The sequence below is a fragment of the Pleurodeles waltl genome, chromosome 5 (assembly GCF_031143425.1).
Source record: "Pleurodeles waltl isolate 20211129_DDA chromosome 5, aPleWal1.hap1.20221129, whole genome shotgun sequence".
In the NCBI taxonomy this organism is placed as follows: Eukaryota; Metazoa; Chordata; class Amphibia; order Caudata; family Salamandridae; genus Pleurodeles; species Pleurodeles waltl.
In genome coordinates this window covers 988,218,467-988,244,418 of record NC_090444.1, presented here as the reverse complement: position 1 = coordinate 988,244,418, position 25,952 = coordinate 988,218,467, and the positions used below count along the sequence as shown (strand labels likewise).

General features: G+C 41.2%; 1 protein-coding gene across 1 annotated transcript in view; it reads left to right on the top strand.

Moving 5' to 3' along the window:
- The window catches only part of FNDC1 (fibronectin type III domain containing 1), a 1,110,328-nt gene that overhangs the window by 740,069 nt on the left and 344,307 nt on the right, over positions 1 to 25,952 (top strand). Inside the window, exon 15 of the mRNA XM_069235143.1 lies at positions 16,631 to 16,739. Coding sequence (XP_069091244.1) covers positions 16,631 to 16,739 — 109 coding nt within the window. The remainder of the gene's footprint in view (positions 1 to 16,630; positions 16,740 to 25,952) is intronic.

The following is a 25,952-nucleotide window of genomic DNA, read 5'->3' as shown; positions in this document are numbered from 1 at the left end:
GCCAGCAACTGCTTCTCAGCTGTCATTTCTGCTCATGCACCTTTGTTAAAACTCAGGTTAGCGCCTGGAGAGCCACAGTTCATCCAGTGTCAGATCCCGGAAGCATTTATCCCTTTGAAAAGAAAACGTAAGAGCCTTTCATGAACCCCATCTTCAGGCTTTAAATCTTGAAGGTACAGAGATTCTCCTTCCCCAGTTGCAGCTATTTCGGTCCGGCTCCTACAAACACATTCCAGATGTGTCCGGCCTTTGTTCTCAGGCTCCATATGTCCAAGTCCCAGCCTATAATGCACCTCAGACACTAAACGTAATCCCTTTCTTTCGTTTTTTTGTGGCCATGCTTCATTTCAGTGTCTAGAATGATGTGGTTCATGATGGTGCGACTGACCTTTTTGCTATGATCAAATATACAGGAAAGATTTCCAGGTGTTCCAAGTGGCATTGCTGTATGGAATGGTGAACACAAGGGTTTGGGCTGGCGAATGAATAATATGACAGCCTATATTTTTTTTCTCCAAATGTATCGTTTTTGAGGAATTGGTATAGAAATGAAATCCTTCCATTGTCGTGTGCTGGCTTTGTGATTCTGTTCTTGCAGCCATCACCAACACCAAAAGTGGAGATTTACAAACACAGATAACGACATGCATTTGTGAAATTACAGTCAGTGTACCTGGCACAATTATGAATTATTTACTTAACCCAAGTTACTTTAGTTAACTTGGAATTTCCTCATTACCACAATCAATTCCTTATTTTACATTTGGGATTTCTCCAGTAAGGCTGTCCCATCGCATCGCAAATTTATATATAATGTCATAAAAACAAAACTTGCAGCTACGCTGGGACGTCAGGAAACGCTGGGTGCATGCTTGGTGAGCCTTGCAGATTTCAAACGAAGGAAAACGAACATTTGGATGAAAGATCTGTTCTTCAACACGAAACATGATCTTATGATATACTTAGGTATGGTTTCAAATGTTAGACTTCTGAATAGGGAGCGATGCCGAGGACCTTATATCTCCGGCACACATGCATGTTAAGTCACAAAATTGGTCACTGCCTCTACAGATGTCAATGTATAATTTGTCTTCCATAGTTGTGGCCACTTTCAGTTTCCAAAAACCCCCAGACTGCGTGCCACTAAGTCGGGAAACATATGTTGACTTTACGCTATGTTACATTAATTGGAGAGACCACAAACAATAAAAGAAGTTCTGTTTCCCCTATGTTATGCTTGGCTATTCTGTATTTTTATTCCTATGTTCTCTGTTATAAATATTGTCATGCAATGTATGGTTTTGAGGCAGGCAATTCCATGAATGTTAATTCACCGAAAGTCCAGACGTGAAGGAAGTGACATAACAAGTTATTTGCCTTTTACTTTCACTCACACATAAAAACACATGCTTACCCATACATACATATGCATTCTCACATAAACATACCCTCACCTCCGAGCATGCATACAACCTATATAAAAAGGGATATTTTTACTTACCTCAGCTGCCAGGGAAGGTAATTTTCCAGCTAGCTGTACTCCAATTTTTATTACACCAATACTGGATAATAATGTAATTCAGTATTAGTGTAATAAAAAACTGACAAAAAACAAGGAAAACGAATCCCCAACTGATGTCCACAAGGACATCAGTTGGGGATGGAACTGCCCTTGTGTTCCTGGCACTGAGGGCCAGATTTACAAAAATTCCTGAGCCATATTTACAAAGTGGTGCAATGCATGCATTGTGCCACTTTGCGCCCCCTTGCGCCACATATTACCTGTGCCAGGCATAATGTATGCAAGGGGAGCGTTCCGGCATTAGGAGTCCCGCAAAAATGGCGCAATGAACTTTACAAGATTCAGTGCGCCATTTTGGTGTCATTTTTAACACCTGCTCAAGCAGACGTGAAAAACACACACCCTTTAAAATCAATGGGCCTCCTTGCACTTTGCAGCACTAGCGTCAACATTTTGATGCTAATGCAGCAAAGCTCCACAGTAGCATAACATTTTTTGACTCTATTGGCCTAACCTGTGCTGTGGTGCGCAGTATTGTAGATACCGTGCACCCATAGTATCGTTAGGCGGCAGTGGGGGGGCAAGAAGTATTGTTCATCAGTACTGATGCGTCAGATTCTTGTAAATCTAGACCTAATTTTGCCACCTCTGAGGCCAGAGGTCGCAAAGGCAGTGCCAGCCGTCATAAAGAGTGAAAGTACAACTTCTCCAAATTCTTGATTTCTTTGTAATTTATTATAAGTAAAGATGTGCTATCAACACTGGCAGACTTCAGCCAACACCTACTTCGTATGTTCTTTTAACCAGCCTGGGCATTGTTGCTAGGATACCTACAGATTCTACTTAATGCTTGAGTGGTCTATTACTCCAATAAACATATCTTCCTAATCCAAACATTACACTATGAATTATTTTCAACATATATACACAATATTTTAAATATACATATATTTATTTCAAATGCACGTATTATTATCATTAAAAAATCCATTTACCAGCAAAAATCTTGTACAGTAATCCTTCAAATATCGGCAGTTTGATCATCCTTTCACTTCTCTTTAATTTGATCTCTGATCTCTTCATTCTACCTTACCATTTGTTTATTTTCACAACTCTCTCTTCTCTGACTCTTTCTTCTCCATGCACGTCACCATTACCCTTCCAATTACACATTTCTGTTTCATTACATTTGACTACACTTCTTGTATTCCATCTTTTCCCATCGTCCAACTCCACACTATACTTTCTCACCTTCATCACTCGTTTCAGCAAAGACCATTTGGATAGACTCTTCCTAGTACTTCCTAACAACATAATCCTCACCCAATCCCCAAACTTGTAATCACATTCTTTTACTTCACCTTTCCTCCCTCATCATATTCATGTTGTTTGATCTGCACTCTGAGAGGTAAGTCCTTCTCATTTATTTTCACCCACCCTTTTTTTCCCATCCAACCTGGCACATCTCTCGCACTTTTCTTCTTTTATGTAAAATAAAAGGTGCTTCCAATATAGTAGAATGTGGAGAGGTAAACCACTTTGCAAAGATGTGTACATTCTAACTAAGAACCCTATTAAACTTTCTACTAAACCATTTTCACGAGGATGTCCTACCACTGTCTTCACATGCTTAATCCCACAAAACACAAAATATCTTTCAGATTCCTCCAACATAAACTGGGGGCATTGTCTGTTACCACTTCCTCAGGATATCCTTCCCTTCTCCAAATTTCTTCACAAAATTCCACAATCATACAAGACTTAACATCATATACCAAACTTACATCAGGCCATTTGGAATAATAATCTATCATCACAATGGCATATTCTTTTCCACTACCCCCACATTCAAAAGGTCCACATAAATCCATTGCCACCTTCTGGCATGATTTGCACAAAAAAGGCACAGGAATAATCGGTGTCTTTTTAGCAGCGTGTGTTTTGTCACTGTTTGCACAATTCACACAATTTCTTACACATCTTTCCACATCTCAATCCATTCGGGCCAGTGAAAATCTTCTCTCACTCGTCTCTTCATTCCCAACATTTCACCATGACCCTCCTGTAAAATCGCCAATAATCTTCCTCTCAGTTCATATGACACAACAAATTTATCTCCTCTTCTTACAATACCATCCTGGTCAGATAATTCTGACCATGCATCTTTTCAATTGATTAATGCTTTCATACCTTCTCCCAACCTTGACCATTCTTTGGGTATATTTCTCTTCAACATCTGCATTTCTACATCTTTCTCCACCACTGCCTTCTATTCACTTTCAGGAATATCATTAACGCTCATATCCATAATGTCCACAACCATCCACTCTTCATCCTCTTCCTTGTCATTCTTTTGTAATGGCAAGATTGATAACTAGTCAACATTCACAGTTGATATTCCCAGCACATACTTCATTGTGAACGTATATTGTTGTAATCTGTAAATACATTTTACATTTCTTGAAGATGCTCGTCCAGCAACCTTCATTGTGAACACATCCACAAACGGTTTGTGATCAGTTTGTAGCTCAAACTTTCTCCCCATGTGTAGTAACTAAAATGCTGAACTCCCCACCAACAAGTGAGTGCCTCCTTTTCCACCGTGGAAAACATACTTCTGCTCACCTTAATGCTCTTGAGGCAAATGCTACCACTCTTTCCTTTCCATTGCTTACATGTATTAATACTGCTCCCAGTCCATGCACGCTGGCATTGTGGATACTATAATGTGGTTGTGTACAGCAAACGATTATAGCTCAACAGCATTTATAATGCTTTTCTTAATTTCCTGAAAACACTTGATGGCATTCATCCATCCATTCATATTTTTGATCCTTCTTCATTAATGCTCGTAATGGTTGTGCTTTATCCGCAAAATATTTGGTGAATTTAGTGTAGTATTCTGCTAATCCTAAATAGCACCTTAGCTGATCCTTATTAACTGGACACAGCCCACCCACATTTGTACTGAAACACCATTTGTAGATACTACACATTTCCGAGGTCTATATTGGTCTATATCGGTCACACTCTAACATATATATATTGTCTTCACATGTTCCCTCAACTTGCCTCATCTCATTCTGTGGCTCTTTCGCTATAACACATAAAATTAGTACTTCAATATCACCTTCTGATGAACTTTCTCCAACTTCCTCTGTATTATTTTGTATCAAATTCATGCTGACCTTGTAAGAAAGTTTTTGTTGATTACATACTCTTGAAAAATGTCCAATTCTGTTACATTTGAAACACTTAACCTCCATTGTAGGACACTTTCTCAATGGCGCTAAATGTTTGCTACTTCCACACTTGTAGCATACCCTTTTTGCTCCTTCATTAATCTCACTTTACTTACTCCCTCCTTTTTTGTATTCATTCATCTTTTTAACTACTTCACATTTGCATCGTCCACACCTTTTCTTTCCAGTTCTTTCCCATCATGTGAAGTGTCTTCTATGTTTTTGGCAACTATTATGGCTTTTTCTAAAGATTGGTCTTTCAAACTTAACAATTGTTCCTGTATGTTCATATTCCTAGTACGTTTTATTAGTTGGTCTCTTGTTATCTCCTCATGTAACTCTCTGAAGTTGCATGTGACTGCTAATGTCTGTAATGCACTGACATATTGATCGATAGATTCATTAGATGCTTGTGCCCTTGAATAAAATGTGTGATTCTCCACAACCACACTCACTTTCTTACTGTAGTGTTCATCAAATGCTTTCATTGCCATTTGTATATACATAATCTTCTTCATTGTCATTATCGAACACCCCTTCACCTTCTGCATTTACATTTACATATGGCAAAAGTTTGAATACGTTTCTCCCTTCCACCCCTATGTTGTCTTTTAATAAAGCCAATTTCTTCTTTGCAACAAATATTGCCCCTTTCAAGGCTCCTAAATATGTCTCAAAAGCTCCCTACCAATCTTCCCTCAACATGATTGGCTACCCTGGGGTAGCTAAAAAATACAGGAGGAAACACAATGGACTGCATGTTTACTATCAGAAACCTAGCAATAATCACTAAATAATAAATAACACAACAAACTAATATGACAAATGTGGTTATTTTTGTCTGTGGGGAAAACAATAAATTAATACAATTAAAGCCATTGTTTATTTTGCTTAAAGTCAGTTTCCACTTACGTCCATTTAGGCACTATAGGTGTGCATGTCACCATAGTTTTCCACAGCTAGTAGCATTTCATTTCTTTTTGGTGTGCCTATCACCAGAGTTCTCCACATAGGCACCACTTCCAAACTCTTTGATTGTAGAATGTCGTCACTTTCACTTAGACAGCATTACGAACCACATATTTTACAATGCAATACATTCCCACTACAACTGCTGTAACAACGCTGCACAATAGACATTTGTTTCTGCGAAAAGTTCCCCTTGGTACTCAAATGTTCTCACGTATTGCAAGTTGTTGTTAAAGGATGCACAAGACACCTTCTGGCGCGGAAGGAAGACACAAGACGGCACTGATCGCATGGCTCAAAAGTAATTATGCAACGCCGGCACAAGAGAGAAATGGCAATTTTACTCTGGCTCGAGATACACACTTGCTTACCTTTAACCCTGTATCTTCTAAGCATTAAGTAAACCATTCAAATTTGCTTCACAATGATACAAATGCACGAATGAATGATGGGTTTGCGAAGTAGGCACTTGCCAATCTTAGCAGTTACTCAGATGGAACATCCCTCACATGCCAATGTGTACCAAGTCCCCAACGTTCTTCCTATGGTACTTCAGGAGCACAACAATTCACTTTCTCAGCATGCCCTTCAGCCTTCCTTTAGACGTATGATGGTTCATTCCTTTGTATTTCTTCTCAGTTCACTACTTAAGCATGGCACCCAGCTCTCTTAAAACTCCTCACCAAGAAACACATCCTCACAGTGCTCTCTCCTTTTCACAGGAACAATGTCAAAACACTGCATGCAGTACTTGCCAATAATGAAGATTTAGCTTCTTGCAGTTCTTGCGTCTGCCCTTTTTACCCCACAGTTCCCAGAGCTGACTGACCCCATATACAATTATCTGCCTACTCAGAATTTCATAGGGTTGGTCCACAGAAAGGTTCATCTCATTCTCCTCACCTCTTTGAAAGAACTACTGCACCAAATTCTTGATTTCTTTGTAATTTATTATAAGTAAAGATGTTTGATCAACCCTGGCAGACCTCCGCCAGTAACTGCCTCGTATATTCCTGTAAAAAGCTTACACATTTCAGTTCTACTGAATTCCTAGCCTGTGTATTGTTGCTAGAATAGCTACAGATTCTACCTAATGCTTCACTCGCCTATTACTACAATACAGCAAGGAGCAAATCAGGGGTGGCAGGTGCGACCCCTAAATGACGTCCATGGTGCATTCCAAATCTCCTCTACAGGATCACCGAGGGGTTACTGGCAATGAAGTTTCAGGTTCCTGGCTGGCTGTTGAACCCAGAAATCTGAAGAAAAAAATTGGATCGGGATGAAAGAACATTCATGTGCTTTCATTTACAGCTCTCACAGTGTGTTTTCAGGCAGTAGTTGATGTTCTTCAGATTTCCTGAAGAAATGAGGATTATTTAAACCTATAAAGCACAATCAGCTTCCACAGAGGGTGTCTCAGCGCTAAGCTGATATTTGCTTTAAACAACTCAAAGCAACCAAGTTTTCACTGCTTCCCTAAATTAAAGGCACTCAATTACAGCAGGACCATGAATAAATAGTGTGAACCCTTTTCACTTGTTGATCCTGATGGCATGAAAAGAAAAAAGTCTGCCTTGAGTCTGCCTTGAATGAATGCACCATTAAAGCACCTTTGGAAGGGTTAAAGATAGGGAAAGTGAGATTGGGACTCAGCACGTTTTCAGAAGAAGGGTGCAGCATCGCCATTCATGGCAATTATATTGAGTTCTATACAGACTAGAAAGAGCTTTGGACCACTTTCATTCAATCACTGGCTTCTTTGGCTTGGGACCTTCAGCCACTAGTATTTTAGTCTCACCTTCTTTGGTTGCATATTTTGACATATCCTTCTGCCTCCATTAGAATGCATGAGTGACTATACTAAATCCAAAATGTATACTCATTTTACACGTTCAATTCTGCATCTCATCGTTATATTGTACACATAAAGCAACCTCTTTTAATTGATGTGCAGTTCTGCCTTTTTATTGGTTTTGACAGTGCAAGGGTCAAATCCACTGACTATGCTAATGCTTACTTCAGTATGATTGCTGTCAGAATGAAAAATAATATTGTTGATTAATCCTAGGTGTATTACATGTCCTACGGCAAGGCGAAATAGTGAAATCTACTTGTCCGCTAGCTCCTTTTCCGTGTCCATCAATGTGAAGGAGAATCTTATGAAAATATATACATTAAACTTGCTAAATGTGATTGCTTTGTGAGTCACATATGCGTTCAGAGCGTCAGTTGCTATGTAAATGCGTAGCACTACATTTAGACAGCAGTTAATTTTTTTAAGATGGTAGCTTATTATTATCCTGGTCAGTATGGGGCATATTTATACTCTGTTTGCGCCGGAATTGCGTCGTTTTTTTTGTCGCAATTCCGACGCAAAACTAACTCCATATTCATACTTTGGCGTTAGACGCGTCTAGCGCCAAAGTCCATGGAGTTTGCGTCATTTTTTAGCGTGGACACCTACTTTGCGTTAATGATATGCAAGGTAGGCGTTCCCGTCTAAAAAATTGACTCCGAGGCATGTGCGCCGTATTTACACACCCGGGCAAAATTCACGCCCGGGAGTGGGCGGGTCAAAAAAAATGACGTACGGCCGCTTTTGCGCCGTTTTTTAGCGCCTGGACAAGGCAGGCGTTAAGGGACCTGTGGGCTCGGAAGGAGCCCAGAGGTGCCCTCCCATGCCCCCAGGGACACCCCCTGTCACCCTTGCCCACCCCAGGAGGACACCCAAGGCTGGAGGGACCCATCCCAGGGACATTAAGGTAAGTTCCGGTAAGTAATTTAAAAAAAAAAAATTGTGGCATAGGGGGGCCTGATTTGTGCCCCCCTACATGCCACTATGCCCAATGACCATGCCCAGGGGACAGAAGTCCCCTGGGCATGGCCATTGGGCAAGGGGGCATGACTCCTGTTTTTGATAAGACAGGAGTCATTTCTATGGGGGTTGGGAGTCGAAAAAAATGGCGCAAATCGGGTTGAGGCGAAATATTTGCCTCAACCTGACTTGCCTCATTTTTTGGCGCCCAAGCTCCATATCCCCCTACGCCGGCGCTGCCTGGTGTACGTCGTTTTTTTTCACGCACACCAGGCAGTGCCGGCGGCTAACGCCTGCTAACGTCATTGATTAAATTCGGCGCCCGCATGGCGCTTCAGAATGGCGTTAGCCGGCGCTAATTGTTTTTGACGCAAAACTGCGTTAGCGCACTTTTGCGTCAAAAAGTATAAATATGGCCCTATATGTCAGTTAAGAACGGGATTTTTGTCAGCGCCAAGATACCCTCTGGATGAATGTCTATGCTTTATAAAAGCATAGCCTAACCAAACCTTAACTAAACTAACCTAACCTCACCTAACTTAACCTATAAATAGATGTATATGCTTACTTTCTACCTGGCTATTTTGCTATTCCTATCGAGAAAACGATTTTTCACACCTATAGGAGTTTGCTTGTACTTATTCAAATAAATTTGGTTTGGTAGCTAGGAAATATTCTTTGATAAATATAATCTTTGTCATTTCTCCATCTATGTTCCCAGAAGACATTTTAATTTGAATTGACCAAATTGGCTTTATTGAAAAGAATTTAATAAAGAAAGCGTGCCCACAGAAGGCAACGTTTTCCAATTTTTTTACAGCCAATTAGGATTAAATATAAGCACTGTGAAATACATTTGACTGAAAGCCCATTTTAATTCTTCTCCCAAAAAAGGAAAAGAAATCATACAATGATACACATTGTCATCCCTCTTTGCATTTAGGAATTTTGGCACTTATCTCTCAAGGAATGTTAGAACTCCACTGGCATGGAATGCACAGCAGTGGCAGTTCGTTTGGCTATTGCGTGAAGCAAGGATTCCCATCAAAGCTGTGCTTTTCAAAGTTTAAATTCCTGTGAGGTCACACTTTACATAAATATAAATAGTATTAAATTAATTGTTTTTGTTCCCTCCATTTCTATGTTCGTCAGTTAATTAATTCAATCTTTTTGCCAGACCATGAAGTTTATTATCTCCGGAAGACAGTCTCTCTCCAGCTGGTTTCAGTCAGTATGGCAGCACGTTTTGAAGAGCGTCCTTTAGGTGACAGAGAGATGTCTTGGTAGGATGAACGCACAGTTTGAATGTGTATTCTTCTGAAGTCTCACATCATTGAAACATTTGATATAGTAGATTGAGGGATAGAGAGGGAGCTTGCTCTAAGTCTTAGCCGGGTCTTCTACTGTATAGAACATTCTAGTTCAGTGTCACACCAAAGCAAAACTGTCTGGGGAAGCAAAGTTTCTGCCTTGAAAAATGGCAGAGAAGGATGCCTCGGAAAACTGTTCTGCAAATACAAATTAATTTGACTGGTGAGGCATTCATCAATAAACTAGGATTTGCTAATGAGCGCATTTACAATGAGGCGCCATGATCAGTTGAGCCATCACTTAATTTTGTAGCTAGCATTGACATTAAGGCCTACAGCTTTACCACGAGCACACCAAAACAATAGGATTCACCTGCAGAACATTACGATAACTGATCTCTGCCCTCTTAGAAGCAGCCAGTGCTGACTTTGAGCTGGTGGTTGCCAGTGGGGGCACCTGCTTTTATTTGTTTTAGGTCCGGCACTTGTTTTTCTGCATCAGGCAATTACTGCGAGCAAAAGTCACATATGGAAAAGACGGAGCAAAGTAAGACAGAAAAGCGTCACAAAGGGAGAAAGCAGAAACCTGCAAGAGTGAGCCAAAGGGGCAGGCAGTGGTTGTCAATGGATTAAAGAGGATCAATGTGGCTTTAGGATTATGCTGCCTCAGTAGTCTGTGCTCACACATTAAATGCAGCTTCTGTGTGTTTCAGAGGAGAGATTTGGGCACCCGCAATTTCTTCTGATTACAAATTAACCATTGGAATTAGCCCATGCCTTAACCTCAGCCACAGCCCGTAGTGGAATCCCTGCAACATGACCACAAGTAGGAGTGCTTCCACCACGTGGACAGCCTCAATTAGAGGTCCTACTGCTTCAGTAGTAAATAAATTACTAGCTACTGATATACACATTGATTGAAGTACTGTGTTAGTTGAAGGTTAAAAAGGCAACTAGAAGACAGGATGAAGGTGCCACCAGCATGATCCAAGGCTAGGCATCACACACCTGATGTCTCCTGAATCCCTCCCTTCAAGAATCTCTATGTTGATAACATTGTCATTTTTCATGAGGTCACATATAAAGTGCTGAGAAAATATATCTGTATTGCAGGCTGATATGTTCATGATCTTTAAGACTTTATACTTGAGCCCACCACCAAAGCCCTCCATGTTTGCGCCTCTTGCACACCTGAAACCAAAAAGGAAGAATTTCTTCTACAGTTCTTTTTCAGGGCAATGCAGAAGGACCATTCACACCACATGACCAGTGCCCTCTTGTTTTCAGGGAAAAGCCCATCTGTGGATTTTTAACTGTCTCTGTTTTTCACAGGAGATTTCACACAAATTTACCATTGGTTATTCCAGATAAAGAGAGCTAATGTATGAATAGTTTTGGAAAACAGATTTCTGTTCGATAATCCCACACAGTGGCAAATTCCGAGCTCTTTCTCCATCGAATGTAGCAATTTACAGAACATAGTTATTGTGAAGGCAAGGTTCTCAGTTATTACTCTTGGCGTGCCTCACATCACTTGCTCCATATTTTCATCAGAAGAGTCAGGATTGGCCTTCCAGTTGGAACATATGCTGAGGCTCTGAGATCCAAGGGTCTAGAAAAGCCGGAGGGTCCTGCTCGGATTATATAAAACAGCAGTATCTGTACTAGCAACAGGTAATGTGTTTAACCAATAAATACTGAAATTATCCACTATGGGAGAAGAAACAACCTTCCCTTGGCAGCGTGGAAAATCATCTCTGTCATTTTGATTGGGAAACATTGCCAGCCATCTCGCAGCATCACAGGATATGAAAATTGGATGCAAACCTATGACAGAGAAATCAAATTCTTATTAGGTGAACTAACAATGAAGTGCAGTATGAGGCAGTACGTCCTTTTACTAGATAGATATCCTTGCTTTGTTCTGTTGTGTGGGTTGCTCCTAGTCAGCTGCTCTTGGTTTACTCTGCTGTTTCGAATTGTTTCAGGTACAAAACGAAGTAAAAAAAAGAAAAGGTTTAGATGCCTCATGTCTTTGTACAGCTCTCCAAATGACTTATCACTCTTCTATTTGTAATGCTGCATCTGTGGCTATTTTACTCAGAGCTGTCAAGGACTGCAAAAGATTTAGGGGCATATTTATACTCCGTTTGCGCCGAATTAGCGTCGTTTTTTTCGACGCAAATTCGGCGCAAAACTAACGCCATATTTATACTTTGGCGTTAGACGCGTCTAGCGCCAAAGTATGAGTAAAGAGCGTCATTTTTTTGCGTGAACGCCTTCCTTGCGTTAATGAGATGCAAGGAAGGCGTTCCCGTCTAAAAAAATGACGGCGACGCAAATGCGTCGTATTTATACTCCCGGGCAAAAATCACGCCCGGGAGGTGGCGGGTCAAAAAACCCCGCATTTGCGCCACTATTTAACGCCTGGGTCAGGGTAGGCGTTAAGGGGCCTGTGGGCTCAAAATGAGCCCACAGGTGCCCTCCCCTGCCCCCAGGGACCCCCCCTGCCACCCCTGACCACCCCAGGAGGACACCCAAGGATGGAGGGACCCACCCCAGGGACATTCAGGTAAGTTCAGGTAAGTATAATTTTTTATATTTTTTAATTTTTTTTGTGTGGCATAGGGGGGCCTTATTTGTGCCCCCCTACATGCCACTATGCCCAATGACCATGCCCAGGGGACATAAGTCCCCTGGGCATGGCCATTGGGCAAGGGGGCATGACTCATGTCTTTACTAAGACAGGAGTCATTTAAATGGCGTCTGGGCGTCGAAAATAATGGCGCAAATCGGGTTGAGGCGATTTTTTTGCCTCAACCTGACTTGCCCCATTTTAAGACGCCCTAACGCCATTTTCCCCCTACGCCGGCGCTGCCTGGTCTACGTGTTTTTTTTCCACGCACACCAGGCAGCGCCGGTCTGCTTGCGCCGGCTAACGCCATTCCATGAATACGGCGCCCGCATGGCGCTTCAGAATGGCGTTAGACGGCGCGAATTTTTTTTTACGCTAAACTGCGTTAGCGCAGTTTAGCGTAAAAAAGTATAAATATGGGCCTTAATTCTAGCATTTGAACTTCATCCTAAAAAGGGTTTAGTCTCTGCTGTCATATAGTGCAATGACAATACTTGGCAACGGGTATCAGAAAAGACTCTAAGGGCCTGATTTAGAGTTTGGCAGATGGATATTTACTCCGTCAGGGCCATGGAGTAAAGTTCTCCATCACCCTGAAGGAGTACCCACCCATTAAATTGTGAGATGTCACTGGCCCAGCAGGCAATTCTTGCATTTACAGAAACTTTCTGTAAATACATTGAAAGTTTGACGAATGGCTCGGTCAATATGACAGTTGTGCGGTAAACTTTTAATGTTTTTTATACTTTAAAAAAATAAAACTCAAAGTGGGATTTTCTTTTTTCGCAATTGGAGTTTCCTCTTGTCGTTTCCCAGGGCCTAGGGGTCATTTTACTGTTTTCACTGTCCCTTACCACCAGGGATGACTGGAAGTGACAGACAGTGATTACGGGCCATTAGTCCATTTATTCTAAATAGGATGGGTGGGCCTCTGATGGAAGTTGTGTGGTACAGTTGTCGGAGGTGTCAGAAATGGAGTAGTCTGCACCGTCAATATGCTTGAGTTCCGCCTCACTCTAATTGAGGCTGGCAGACCATTATTATAAAAGAGAGGGTAATCAGTTGCTGACTGCTGACACAGTACCCTCTCCGATAAACTATAAATTGGGCCTTCAGTTCTCGCTGATATCTTTCCAATTATAGTTTTTAGTCTAGTTGATTACTATACCTATTCATTAGTATTCTTTTCACAGTTTTGTTTAAAGAAGAAATATTTGTGTAATTTCTCAGTACATCTTTGACTCATACTAGCTTACATTTGAATGTTGCCTAAGTGCAACAAAGGTGCCTCTTTTCGAGAGCAATTTTCTTGCTAGTGATTTTAATTTCAGCTCCAAGAGTCTAGAGAGGTCTCACAATGCTTTGAACATCTTTCTATGGAATAGTAGGTGTTCCCCTCTAAAGGAGATTGTCTATATTAATGTATCACTATGAAAAGCTGTTTAGGGCTTTTTTTTTCTTTGCTTAGTCAATTTACGTTCTGTTAACAAAGGAGTTAGGGGGGCTAAATCACATAAAGTGAGTACTGGGAGCACTAGAGTAAGACAAAGTCTCTGCCACCCATTTAGACTTACTGTTGTTCCAGGTATTTGAAGAGGTGAAGCAGTGCTGTTTTGCCACTTTAAATGATGAAGTGTGGTTGCTTATCCCACAAACATTCAAAGCATATGCTTCTTTTTGCAGTAGATATTGCAGAATGTGTTGACATATGTAAATTTAACAACAGAACACAACATAAAAACATTCATGAAGTAACATAGCAATACAATTAAAACATACTAGGGGAAATCACTTCAAAACAATCAAAACAGAGCACACACAACTGCAATACAACAAAATCGCATTGTAATAAAGAGTATAAAACATGGCAGAACAGTCCCCCACTACAACAAAATGCCACACATCAAATCTACACAAATGTTCTTGTAATATATTAGTAGTTCCAGAATCCTTTTGTCATTATACGTTGGTAAACGTTTGTTGAAGCAAGCACTGCCTTAACTTAACACTAAGATATGAAATAGTACCAGTGAAAATGTTTTGTGATCTGATCTTAGCCTCAAAATATGTTTTTCTTTTCTTTCTCAAAGTTTCTTAACTATGTTGAGATCACATGGAAGTATAAATGCTCTGTAGCTATAAGATTCTTTGTTTCTCCATTAAAGTCTTTTGAATACCCTTAGTCTACTTGGATGCTTTGACTCTTTTCTGTCCATGATTCATGCTAAAGTATCAGAATACTGGTTTGCAAACCTACTAACTACTTGATCCAGACTTTTGGGATTTAGAGTTGAAGCTATGTACTCAGCTATAGTGGCTGGGATAAGGTTATTAATGTCTCTGGCCCATTGTGGGGGCTCTTAGGGTGGAGAGAAGGATTTCGGAGGATAGGAGACAGCAGGAGATAAGAAGGTAATGTGACTAATCAACTCAAATCAATGTCTTGAGTTTATTATTCTCTTCCTTCGCAATAATCTCTTCTAGTATGGAGTCTTTAGAGTGGGCGAGAGTCTCACACACCTAAAAATGAAAACGGTTGTGTTATTTCAGCTTCCTTAGATCTCCCAGTATATGTTGAGGTCTTCAAAAAAGACATATTTACCCTGGGGATCAAGCGGTCCGTTAGAAACTTGAAAAATGATGAAGCCACCCAGTGGGCGGCAGAGGATTTGTAATCTAGTGAGGATTTGGTAAAGTGTTTTGTTTTCTAATTAAAGATTTTGTAAATTTGTAGTTTTTGGGATTTTGCAGTTTGATGGAATGTTTTTAAGTGACACCCCATAGCTATTTTACTCTCTCGTATCGAGGCACATGATGGAGTACTCTGGTGTCACAAAGAGCTTTGGTTGAGATTACTAATTTAATTGTGCTAAAGTGAGGAACAGGAAGTCAAGCTTACACATGGCTCCAAGGCGCTCTATGCAGTTATGCAGTAAGGAAAGTTGCTATTTTGATTTGCACATTTGTAGGGGGAGCACCTTTGCTGGTTCTAGATGTAACTCTTTTCCTCATGATCTCCCCGACATGAATGCAAAACCTTGTGATTTATTGAGTGTAATGTATGTGTCATAGACCTGTAGTTGGTGATTTGTGTTCTGCTTTGTGAGAGGTTACTGATTCTCAAAGTGTGAGGATAAAGGTTACTTCTCTAGGCAGGATAAATATCTATGCCTACAGCATTCACTAGGTTCTCAGGAAGATGGGTTGTGGGCTCAGTGGGTGTCTGGTAAAGAAAGTATGAGAAATGGTTCTAAGGTGGTGAAATTGGGCAGGTGTATATTGTGTGAAAATGAAAGGGATTTGAGTTGTAAGAATTCGAGCAACAAACTACGTGGGTGAAGAACAGGATACTATCGGTGAAGAGTAAGCCAAAAGAGGATGTGCAAGGCTTTCCTGGATGAAAAGGGGCAGGAATTGAAGACCGACTTGTAAGACACTTTCAAGTGTCTTGATGAAAATTTTGGCCAGGGGGGAATGTGATGAGAGGAGATGAAGTCTGTTCGAGGGCTGCTATTGTGGATAGAATAGTATTTCTTATTGGCTCTGTACAACAGACAAAATATGTTGCCTTATTGTTTTGCTTAGAAAACATGTTTCTAAAACAAGTATTTTTGTTAATAAAAAGTCTTCTTTCACACATCAGTGACAATATTCTAATGTTTATAGATTTTAAGAAGATACCCATATGGAGTAATAGGATAATTAATAAGAAACATTTCTTTGCATTTCATTGTGCTTTGATTGAAAATATTTTAAATTTACTTTGTTTTTAATGAGGGGGTACCTCTTACATTCACCTTTTGATATTTCATTCCATCACCTTTTATACCAATGTGGGCTGACTCTTAAATATTACCATTTTGCCATAACCCAACACTTTCTCCTACTGTACCTGTATAGATAAGGCCAAAGGGAAAGCATTGGGCACTGTGAGTTGAAATATTGGGTGATTTGAAAGGTTATCAACATTTGGTGTTTTTGTTTTGCATTTTTTAATTTTGGTTGTTTTCATCATTAGGGTAATCGTGGTTACAGTAATTATGATTGATTTGCATGGAGTAAATACAGCAATGTCAATCACTGAGGTAGTTCTACATTTTTCCATTGAGTTACTTACCTCCTTGTTGTCCACAGGTTACCTGGTTTACAGTGCCTCTTATGATGACTATCTAAGGAACAAGTGGTCTACAAGGCCTGCAGGAGGAACACATTTTCCCATTGAAAATTTGAAGCCAAACACCAGGTAAGATCTATTGAAGTGATTATGATGCAGTAAAGCTAATCATTTAAGTGTTCTCATCCAGCTAACAAAAACACTTTTCAGTTAACCTTCAGCTGGTTGCCTATTAAAGAGAAGTTATACTTACTAGTAGAAAACAAAGGGGCAGATTTAAGAGCCCCTGGCGCCTCCTTGCACCCCATTAACTTTTTTGTTTTGTTTACACTAATGTGACCCAACAAGGCCAAAATCGGTGTGCCAAATTTACGAAGTGGGCAATGCATGCATTGTGCCACTTTGTACCCCTTTGTGCAACATTATGCCTGTGCCAGGCATAATGTATGCAAAGGGGGCGTTCCTCCATTAGGGGGGCCAAAAAATATGGTGCAAAGAAATCTAAGAGATTTCTTTGCCGCATTTGTTTGGCACTTTTAATGCCTGCTCAGAGCAGGGGATAAAAGGAGGCACACCATTGTTTACAACGGGTTTGCAAAATCTTTGCCGCTAATCCTGCATAGTTCCGAACTAGCGTGAGAAATTTGGACGCTAATTCCCTAACTATCGCCATGGTGCGCCGCATCTTAGATGGGAGGTGCTAAGGGGGTGTGAGGAACGTGGCACTGCACTGGGTGAAGCGTCACTTTTCTTCAATCTGGCCCTACGTATCATTCTGAAACAGGTCAGAAAATGTATATCATATCATCCAGTAAAAAGTGCCCTCAGCAAAGTTAATTTTGCATGTAACCTCCATTTTATCTTAAATCAAATCAAGCAGTTAAGATTTACTGGTGATTGTGCACATCCAAACATTCATTAAGGACTGTTAACTGATGGGTCAAATCTGAATATGCATAATGCTGGTAAAGATATTTATTGTGATATGGTGTCTATTCATAACATTATGTGCCCACTTCTCCACAATACGTTTACTAGCATAAAGGTGTTATTTCTTGACTTGCTTTGGCCACACGAGGAACAGTGATTCCACACACCTGTTGTAAGGATAGTATCCACATACTGCCAGTAATTCCTAGATTTTTTCAAACAATATTAATAATGCTAGCTGAGGCAGCAGGCTGTATGGTTGGTGTGACCTGTGTGCATCATCAACACATTGTCTCATTAATCCATTCCTGCACGCAGAAAGACTTCCAGATATCCATTAATACGCTCACATATTCAACCATTCACCCAACTGGGAGCTCCCTTAATCTATACTTATCCTACTACTCTGTCTTTTACTCTATCATCCAGCCATGTACTCAATCATCCATCCAGCTATTGACTCAATGTGATATTCACCCAAACTTGACAATATGTTTTCCTGGGCACGCATTTGAACTAGATCCACTATCCTCCTATCATCTTCATGTTTTTCCCAAAACACACAGAGTTCAAGCTACAAAGGCAATAGTATCTTTGAGATGGAGTCTTTCCACAAGTATTGCTCCCAGGTGTACTACTTTGAGAGGGGTCTAATATCACCTGATGCTGAAAGTATAGCATTATCTGTATCATGCTCTTCTATTTTATTTGAAGTTAGCTTTTAAATCGAGGCATATGGTTTGCTAATAGTCAGGAGCAAAGAAATGTGCTCAGACAACTATTTTTCATTCAGTATGAATGTTAGCCTCCAAAAAGCACACACACAACAGACAAGGCCGGCTTTAAGGTTGTGCGGCCGCACCAGGTGCTGACCTGGAGGGGGGCGTGGGGCGCTGACCTCAGGGGGAAGCCTTATTTAGCAATAACAAAACTTGTGATTTAATCAGCACCTGCTGAAAAGATCCTTGTGCGTCCAGCCCACAGGAAGCAAAACAAATGTCAACATAACTCGTGTAGTTAATGTTCCTGCTTGAGAGAGAGATGGGAGTTTTGTCTAGTGGCAGTTTTGACTCGATATAAAGTAGTGCAGAGGGTTAATATGCCTGCTGTAAAAAACAGAACTATAGTTTATGTAGATAGCTGAGTGGATTAGTAAATCCATCCTTTATCTGTGCTTTAAAACAAATGAAATGTGTGAGCGGCAATGGAGAGATAAGGGGACGTTTGCTGGGTGGGAGTGGGGGCATCGGAAGAGGAGGTCATGGAGGGTGGGGGCACCAAAAAAGATTGTCGCACAGGGTGCCACCAATGCTACAAATGGCCCTGCCGACAGGGAACCTCTTCAAGAAAATGACCACATTTCGATACCATTGCTGTCTGTGGCGTTCTGGTGCCTTGGGGCTCCATATTTTCTAGAACACACTGAAACACACAGGCCCATATTTATACTTTTTGACGCTAAACTGCGCTAACGCAGTTTAGCGTCAAAAAATTTAGCGCCGTCTAACGCCATTCTGAAGCGACATGCGGGCGCCGTATTTATGGAATGGCGTTAGCCGGCGCTAGCAGACCGGCGCTGCCTGGTGTGCGTGGAAAAAAACCACGTAGACCAGGCAGCGCCGGCGTAGGGGGAAAATGGCGTTAGGGCGTCTTAAAATGGGGCAAGTCAGGTTGAGGCAAAAAAATCGCCTCAACCCGATTTGCGCTATTTTTTTCGACGGCCAGACGCCATTTAAATGACTCCTGTCTTAGTAAAGACAGGAGTCATGCCCCCTTGCCCAATGGCCATGCCCAGGGGACTTATGTCCCCTGGGCATGGTCATTGGGCATAGTGGCATGTAGGGGGGCACAAATAAGGCCCCCCTATGCCACCAATAAAATTAAAAAATATAAAAAATTATACTGACTTGAACTTACCTGAATGTCCCTGGGGTGGGTCCCTCCATCCTTGGGTGTCCTCCTGGGGTGGGCAGGGGTGGCAGGGGGGGTCCCTGGGGGCAGGGGAGGGCACCTGTGGGCTCATTTTAAGCCCACAGGCCCCTTAACGCCTACCCTGACCCAGGCGTTAAAAAGTGGCGCAAATGCGGGGTTTTTTGACCCGCCAACTCCCGGGCGTGATTTTTGCCCGGGAGTATAAATACGACGCATTTGCGTCGCCGTCATTTTTTTAGACGGGAACGCCTTCCTTGCATCTCATTAACGCAAGGAAGGCGTTCACGCAAAAAAATGACGCTATTTGCCCATACTTTGCCGCTAGACGCGTCTAACGCCAAAGTATAAATATGGCGTTAGTTTTGCGCCGAATTTGCGTCTAAAAAAACGACGCTAATTCGGCGCAAACGGAGTATAAATACGGGCCACAGTGAGCAGTTTGCCGAAGATCTGTAAAAGATATAAAAGGCAAATGTTATTATCATATGTGGACGTGAGCTTTAACTATAACCCTTTTATATGAATATTCCTGGGTGGTTCATGAGAATTCAAAGATGATCTTTTATCACCAAGGATTTCCTGAGCATTTTCGGGTAGTCTGTAATGCAGAACAGCGTTATCTATCTGGATTATTTGTGAGGGAACGACAAATCTCCATTCTAGTTTTTTATAATCTTAAACTCGTTCCAACACAAAGACCGATGTAGAGTTTGGAGGACAGGATCACAAACATGATGGAATACCTTGCCTGCCAAACCCTTGGTCCCCCTGCTCAATTACCAGTGAGGCAGACTGCCAGTTTTTTTATGGCAGTGCCCCTGCTGGTGCGGCCATTGGAACACTTACTCCATTGGCCCAGTGGAGTAAGGTCCGTAGTGGTACTGGCATCATCCTGCAGCTTTATTTTGAACAGATAGATTAATATTCAAATTCTGTCCATCATCGCACTGTAAAAAACATAATGAACACCCCACCCTTAGATGATGTGGGGATGAGCATTATTATTTTTAGTTTTCAGAAAGACCACTCCCACTCTGGTAGTGTTGTTACTGAAAAACAAAAAAGTTTTCTGCGTAACCGCCTAAACAACAGCATCAGTGCAGCAAACCTTCTGTGCTTTTACAGGAGCCACTGTGGCTACAGCTCCTATGAATGCACAGAGATCAGCCCCAAGCCATGGTGGTCTCCTAATTTGGCGAGTGGCTGTCCAGCTAGGGTGGTAGAGGAGTTGACCTCTGCCATATTGACGTATGTCGGGGTGCCCTCTATGGTCTAAATCATAATTTTTAATATATTATGGGGTGTTTCTGGAGAGCGTGACAGTTCCACTATTGCACCTGATAAGGTCTCTTCACTGATGTAGTTCTGCTAGTGGTCCCCTTTTTAATGTCTTCACTGTGTCCGCTCTCTCCTTGATGCATTTTCATAGGGGTGTCACATGTATCACTCCTTCCCTTTTATCTTCCTCCACCAATGGTAGAGCTTTAGGTAAATGACTGCCAGGTCAGCTCTGGACTTACCGGGGTATTAGGATGCCTTTGAGGCACCAGAGTACCAATTAGCAAGTTATTGAGCAAAGATTAAAAAAAAGGAAAAATATAGGTCCTGCTATGTGAGCCTGGTAAGACAGATGATTGGTAAGCAAATGATCACTCCTATTTTTAACAATTATTTCTCCTCATTATGTGTGAGGCTTCACTGTCATTCTGGTTTACTTGTTTAAATTACTGGAGGTCCTATTTCACATTTTTTGTGAAGTCGCTAAATGCAGTTAGCTTCACCTAAGCTTTATGCTTTATCCTAAAAAAATAGGTGATATGGTCTGTAAACAAGTGTATTAACTTTAGAGTTGCAGAATAACAAGTCCCTTTCCCTTCTGCAACGGGTCATACTGTGTAAACTAGAGACCTTTACGTTTCCTATTTGTGATTCATTTATCTGCGATAGAAAGAACTGTCTACACCTATCTAATAATGCCAGGATTACATACTAGTAGTCTTATTTCTAGACTACCTTTTCATCATCACAGTCACTACTGATGAGATACATCACAATTGTGCAACAGACACATTAGATTAAACTCACCCCTTGTGTGTGCTGTGGAGAGGCTGTCAATCTTAGAATCCTCCTGAGAGTACACAGTCCCCACTGGACCAGAGCTCCAGGAGAACAGAGGAAAGGGAGGAATGGAAGGCTTGATTATAATGAGAAAGATCTATAGAAGGAGATTATGTTGAATATAGTGAGTAATCTGGGCACCCACTCCATGGACAAATGCCTCATTCGATTCCTTATAATAGATAATTACCAAAGCGGGATGTCTGCAGTCCATAGTGGCACAAACCGCATGCTAGGCAAGAGAGTGAAATCCATAAGTGTCTTGCCATTTTTTACAGTTCGATTTCCAAATCACTTAGATTATTTCGACCAGAGGTTTAATTGCCGATCCTGCTCTTGCCATAAGAATCTTTTTATGGTTACAGTTTGCTGTCATTAGCAACTTTCAGTTAATGGGAGGAAGGCATTTTGATACCTTGATATCTGGCAATATTGTCCTGGTGGTCGGAATGCCTGCCTTCGGATATTTAAGGCCCTGTGCAAAGTATACTGTACGGGTCCCACATGACACAAGTCAAATTGTTTTTCATTGCTAATTATTTAATTTAAGTAGATTGCTAACAAGTACAACTAGTAAAATGTAACTATACAAGTGCATCTGTAATAGATTAATTAAAAATGCTACTTCTTCACAAAATGGGAAGCTTTAGTGAGTTCCATTGAGGAGTCTATCGTACATTGAAAACACATTGTAAAGGTGTCAGGACCTGAAATACAGTGCTCTGCAACAGAGAACGAGTAGATTCTACACCACCCCCAACAGCTTGAGCTCCTATTCTAAGGTGGAAAACAGCTGCCCACTCGCAGCCTGCACTTTAAAATGAGCCACACCTCAGGCTACAAGTTAAAACAACAAGATCTGCATCATCCCTGATGCACATTAAATCAAGCTGATTGAACTTCTCATGTTGCAGTTAATGTGGAAATGAAATGCACTTACTGGATATAAATGAGCTGAGAAATGCATTCATAAATCACTCTGCCCTGTGGCAGGGTGCTGTACACAAAGTACCACACACACTGCTGCTTTTTTCCCTGCTGTGCACGTTTGAAAATGTAGGGGAGGCTGCCGCCCTTCTTGCGGTGCAACAGGTTATGTCAACTATGTTACGCGCAGTCCACGTTTCAAGAGGCAAGAGTAATCCATGGAGGCACTGTGCCCTTACATTCCCTGCTACTGTTCTAAAATGCTCTCTCTGCCTTTTGACTCTAGTGTCCGTGTATACTCCTATCTCTGTGGGATTTTCTCACCCGTACTAAGATTCTGAAGGAAAGAGATATTCTGTATGAGGTACTAGCGTTTTGGCTTCCCACAATCCGGAGTATTTGCATATTGTAACCCTTTGCAAGAGTGCACTCTGTCTTATAAATGCACGCCCCCAAAAGTCCTACTTGAATTATACATAATAACAATGGGTTTGAAGGTGTCTATTGAAAATGTTGTCCATATCAATTAGAATCTATGGCATAAATCGATGGAGGGAGAACCTCTCTAGATTCTTTCACTCTCTCATAATGGCCCCCACAACATACTGACAGAGAGGGAGTCCCTGATGCTGTTGCTGCTGGCAGTTGCATAGAATAAGTGCCTGTGGCTCAAGAGAAAATACATTCATGTTTTCTTTTAGTCCGGTCATGTATGCAGGTCAATGCTCTATAAAAATATATTGGCTCTTTTGCTCCTTGGCAGGAGTATCAATTTACTACTCTGCTATCAGCATCAGTGTTCTCGAAGGAATAAGGTGGTGAGTAGTTCTCTTTCACTTTATCTCTTCTCCTTAGCTATGATCTCTGTCCTTGTTTACTTTTCTTAGGCCTCCAGTTCAAGATGTGCAGAATAGGTGTTACTTACCACACTCAGTATTTATCAATCCCATAAGGTGGGGACGTTTTATGGTGTAGTAAAAAACTCATATCCTAAGTTTTTTTCACTTTTGCACGGAAATGAGGCTGGCCATGCTTGTTGTATATATGTATATATGTATCTGTATGGTATTTCTACAGCAAGAACCTAGCCAAAAGGCACTTGAGTGCTGTACATGGTGAAAGACAAGAATAAAGCAATCGAGGAATAGGGAATGAGGCTAGTTTGTGGATTGTTAGTCATTATTAGAAATTGGGTTATTGGTTGACTGGAGTGTGAGTCCTGGCAAAGCAGCAACCATAATCCTAGTTAGGTTAAGGCACAAGCAAACCCCAAACTAACCTGTGCTAACCCCGTGGACAGCTGGCACAGAGCAGGCAGACTTAACTTAGAAGCAATGTATGAAGTATTTGTGCAACACTTCAAACTGTAAAACAGTGAAAACACCCCATACAAAGATCCCAAACCAGGTTAGTAAAATTAGGGCTTAGTTAAGTAAAAAAACAAGACCAAAACAACAACAAATTCAACCTGTAGAACCAGAGTTCTGACTTTTAAAAGAATGAACTGTAAAATAGTGCCTAGAAAAGATACAGTAAGCGCAAATTGTGGCTATCTAGCTGTGCTAGACCGAGTCGAAGTCAAAGGTTCAAGCCAACAGTGATGGAGCACAAGTTGCATACAGTCCCATATAAGTCCTGCTGAAGATTTACCTTTTGAAGTTCACACTACAAAGGGTCATGAGCTGCAAGGAGAGCATCGTAGGCAGCAGTTGGCATGAAGCGAATAGCAGGCCAGTTTTTTTGTCTCGATGGACATGATGCATTCATTCATATAGTGGCTATACCCTAGATGGAAATTCCCATGGAAAATGATGGCTTTGGATCAAGTTTACTAAAAAATTAGATTACTCTTGCTAACCAAACTACTATCTATAAGCATTGTCATAGAAGAAAATGGATCACATTTCATGTTAAGAGAGCCTTGAAAAAGTCCTATAACAGGACGAAACACGTGTCAGCTGATCCTATCAACTTCAACTATTGGCTGAATCCTGTTAACATCTGTGAAGACTGCTTTTAGTTGGACCTCTTATGATTTGATCACAGAATGTGATTAATTATTTAAATTTGGTTAAAATTCATGTAATTTTATATTATAACTTTAGATTTGTAAGGTAATTTATGCATTTTGATATGGATTTATTTTTGTGTTTAATAAATTGTTCATTTGATTTAATTTGCCACATACCCTTTTCTATTTTTGTGTAAAAAGATTTTATAATTAGATAACATGTCTACATTGATATATAATTGAATATTGACTTTGTTGAAATTTAGGAACTCTTATATACGTGTTCGCCGACAACTATTTTTTGGTTTGTAGACATCGCAGACGGGCAGGCTGAAGCATTGCATTGGCAGTCCCCGCACGGGCTCATAAGGATGATGTGCGAAGCAAGGGGCTGGTGGTGGCTTGTGCTGATTTTTGGTGTGGGCAGCGTGGTTCTGTGAAAATCCCAAATGCTTGATTTCAAGAGTCTGTGAGCTACACCCAGGGTTCAGGACCTAAGAGGCACCTCTTGGGGGTCAGGAGCTCGCCAAAGATGGGTCCATGAGCTGTTAGGGAGCCAATTATTTCCCTGTGGCTCTGATAAGGAAGCCAATAGACTAACCCTTTGAGTCACTCTGCGCTCGTGGGGTCAAGATGGGCTGCAGGTCCAGTTCTTCCTCCACAGGTAAGAGGGCAGCATGGCAGGAGCTCCTTCAGAGTAACAGTCCAGGAGAGTGGCAGTCCTTTCAGCATCACAACAGTCCTTCTTCCTGGCAGAGTATCCACAGGTCCAGAAGAATACTGAAGTGGGGATGTCTGAGTCTTATACACAGTTGTGCTTTGCAGAGGAGAGGAGGTTCTAGAAGAATTCCATTGAAGTATGCAGATGCCCAGAAGTATGCAGATGCCCTGCCTTCCTGGCCCTGGCTCCAGACTAACTGCAGTGGGTTAAGCAGCCCTTTGTGTGGAAGCAGGAAACAGACCATTCAGGTGTGAGGCTGAGCCCAGCTCCTCCCCCCATCTTGCCAGGGATGGCCCATCCAGTCACACCTAAGCACCTATTGTGTGTGTGTGTCTAGGAGGAATACGCAAAGTCCAACTGCCAGCTACATTAAATCATGTGACCAGAGACAGGCTACAGGCACCAAATGGCTAAGGCAAGCAAGTGCAACCTTCTAAAAGTGGCATTTTCAGAATTATAATTTAAAATTCAATTCCACCATGAATTGGGATTTTAAATTAGGATTCCAGTGACACCAAGCCTGAACCAATTATCTCTTTCCATTTAGAAATTACACTTATAAAATGTAATAATGCAACTCCTATGTTATTCTATGGAAGAAATTGGCCTTGCAGTAATGAAAAATGAATTTCAGAGGTTTTCACTACCAGAACATGTAAAACTAAAAGTACATGTCCTACTTTTTGAATACATTCCAACCCAG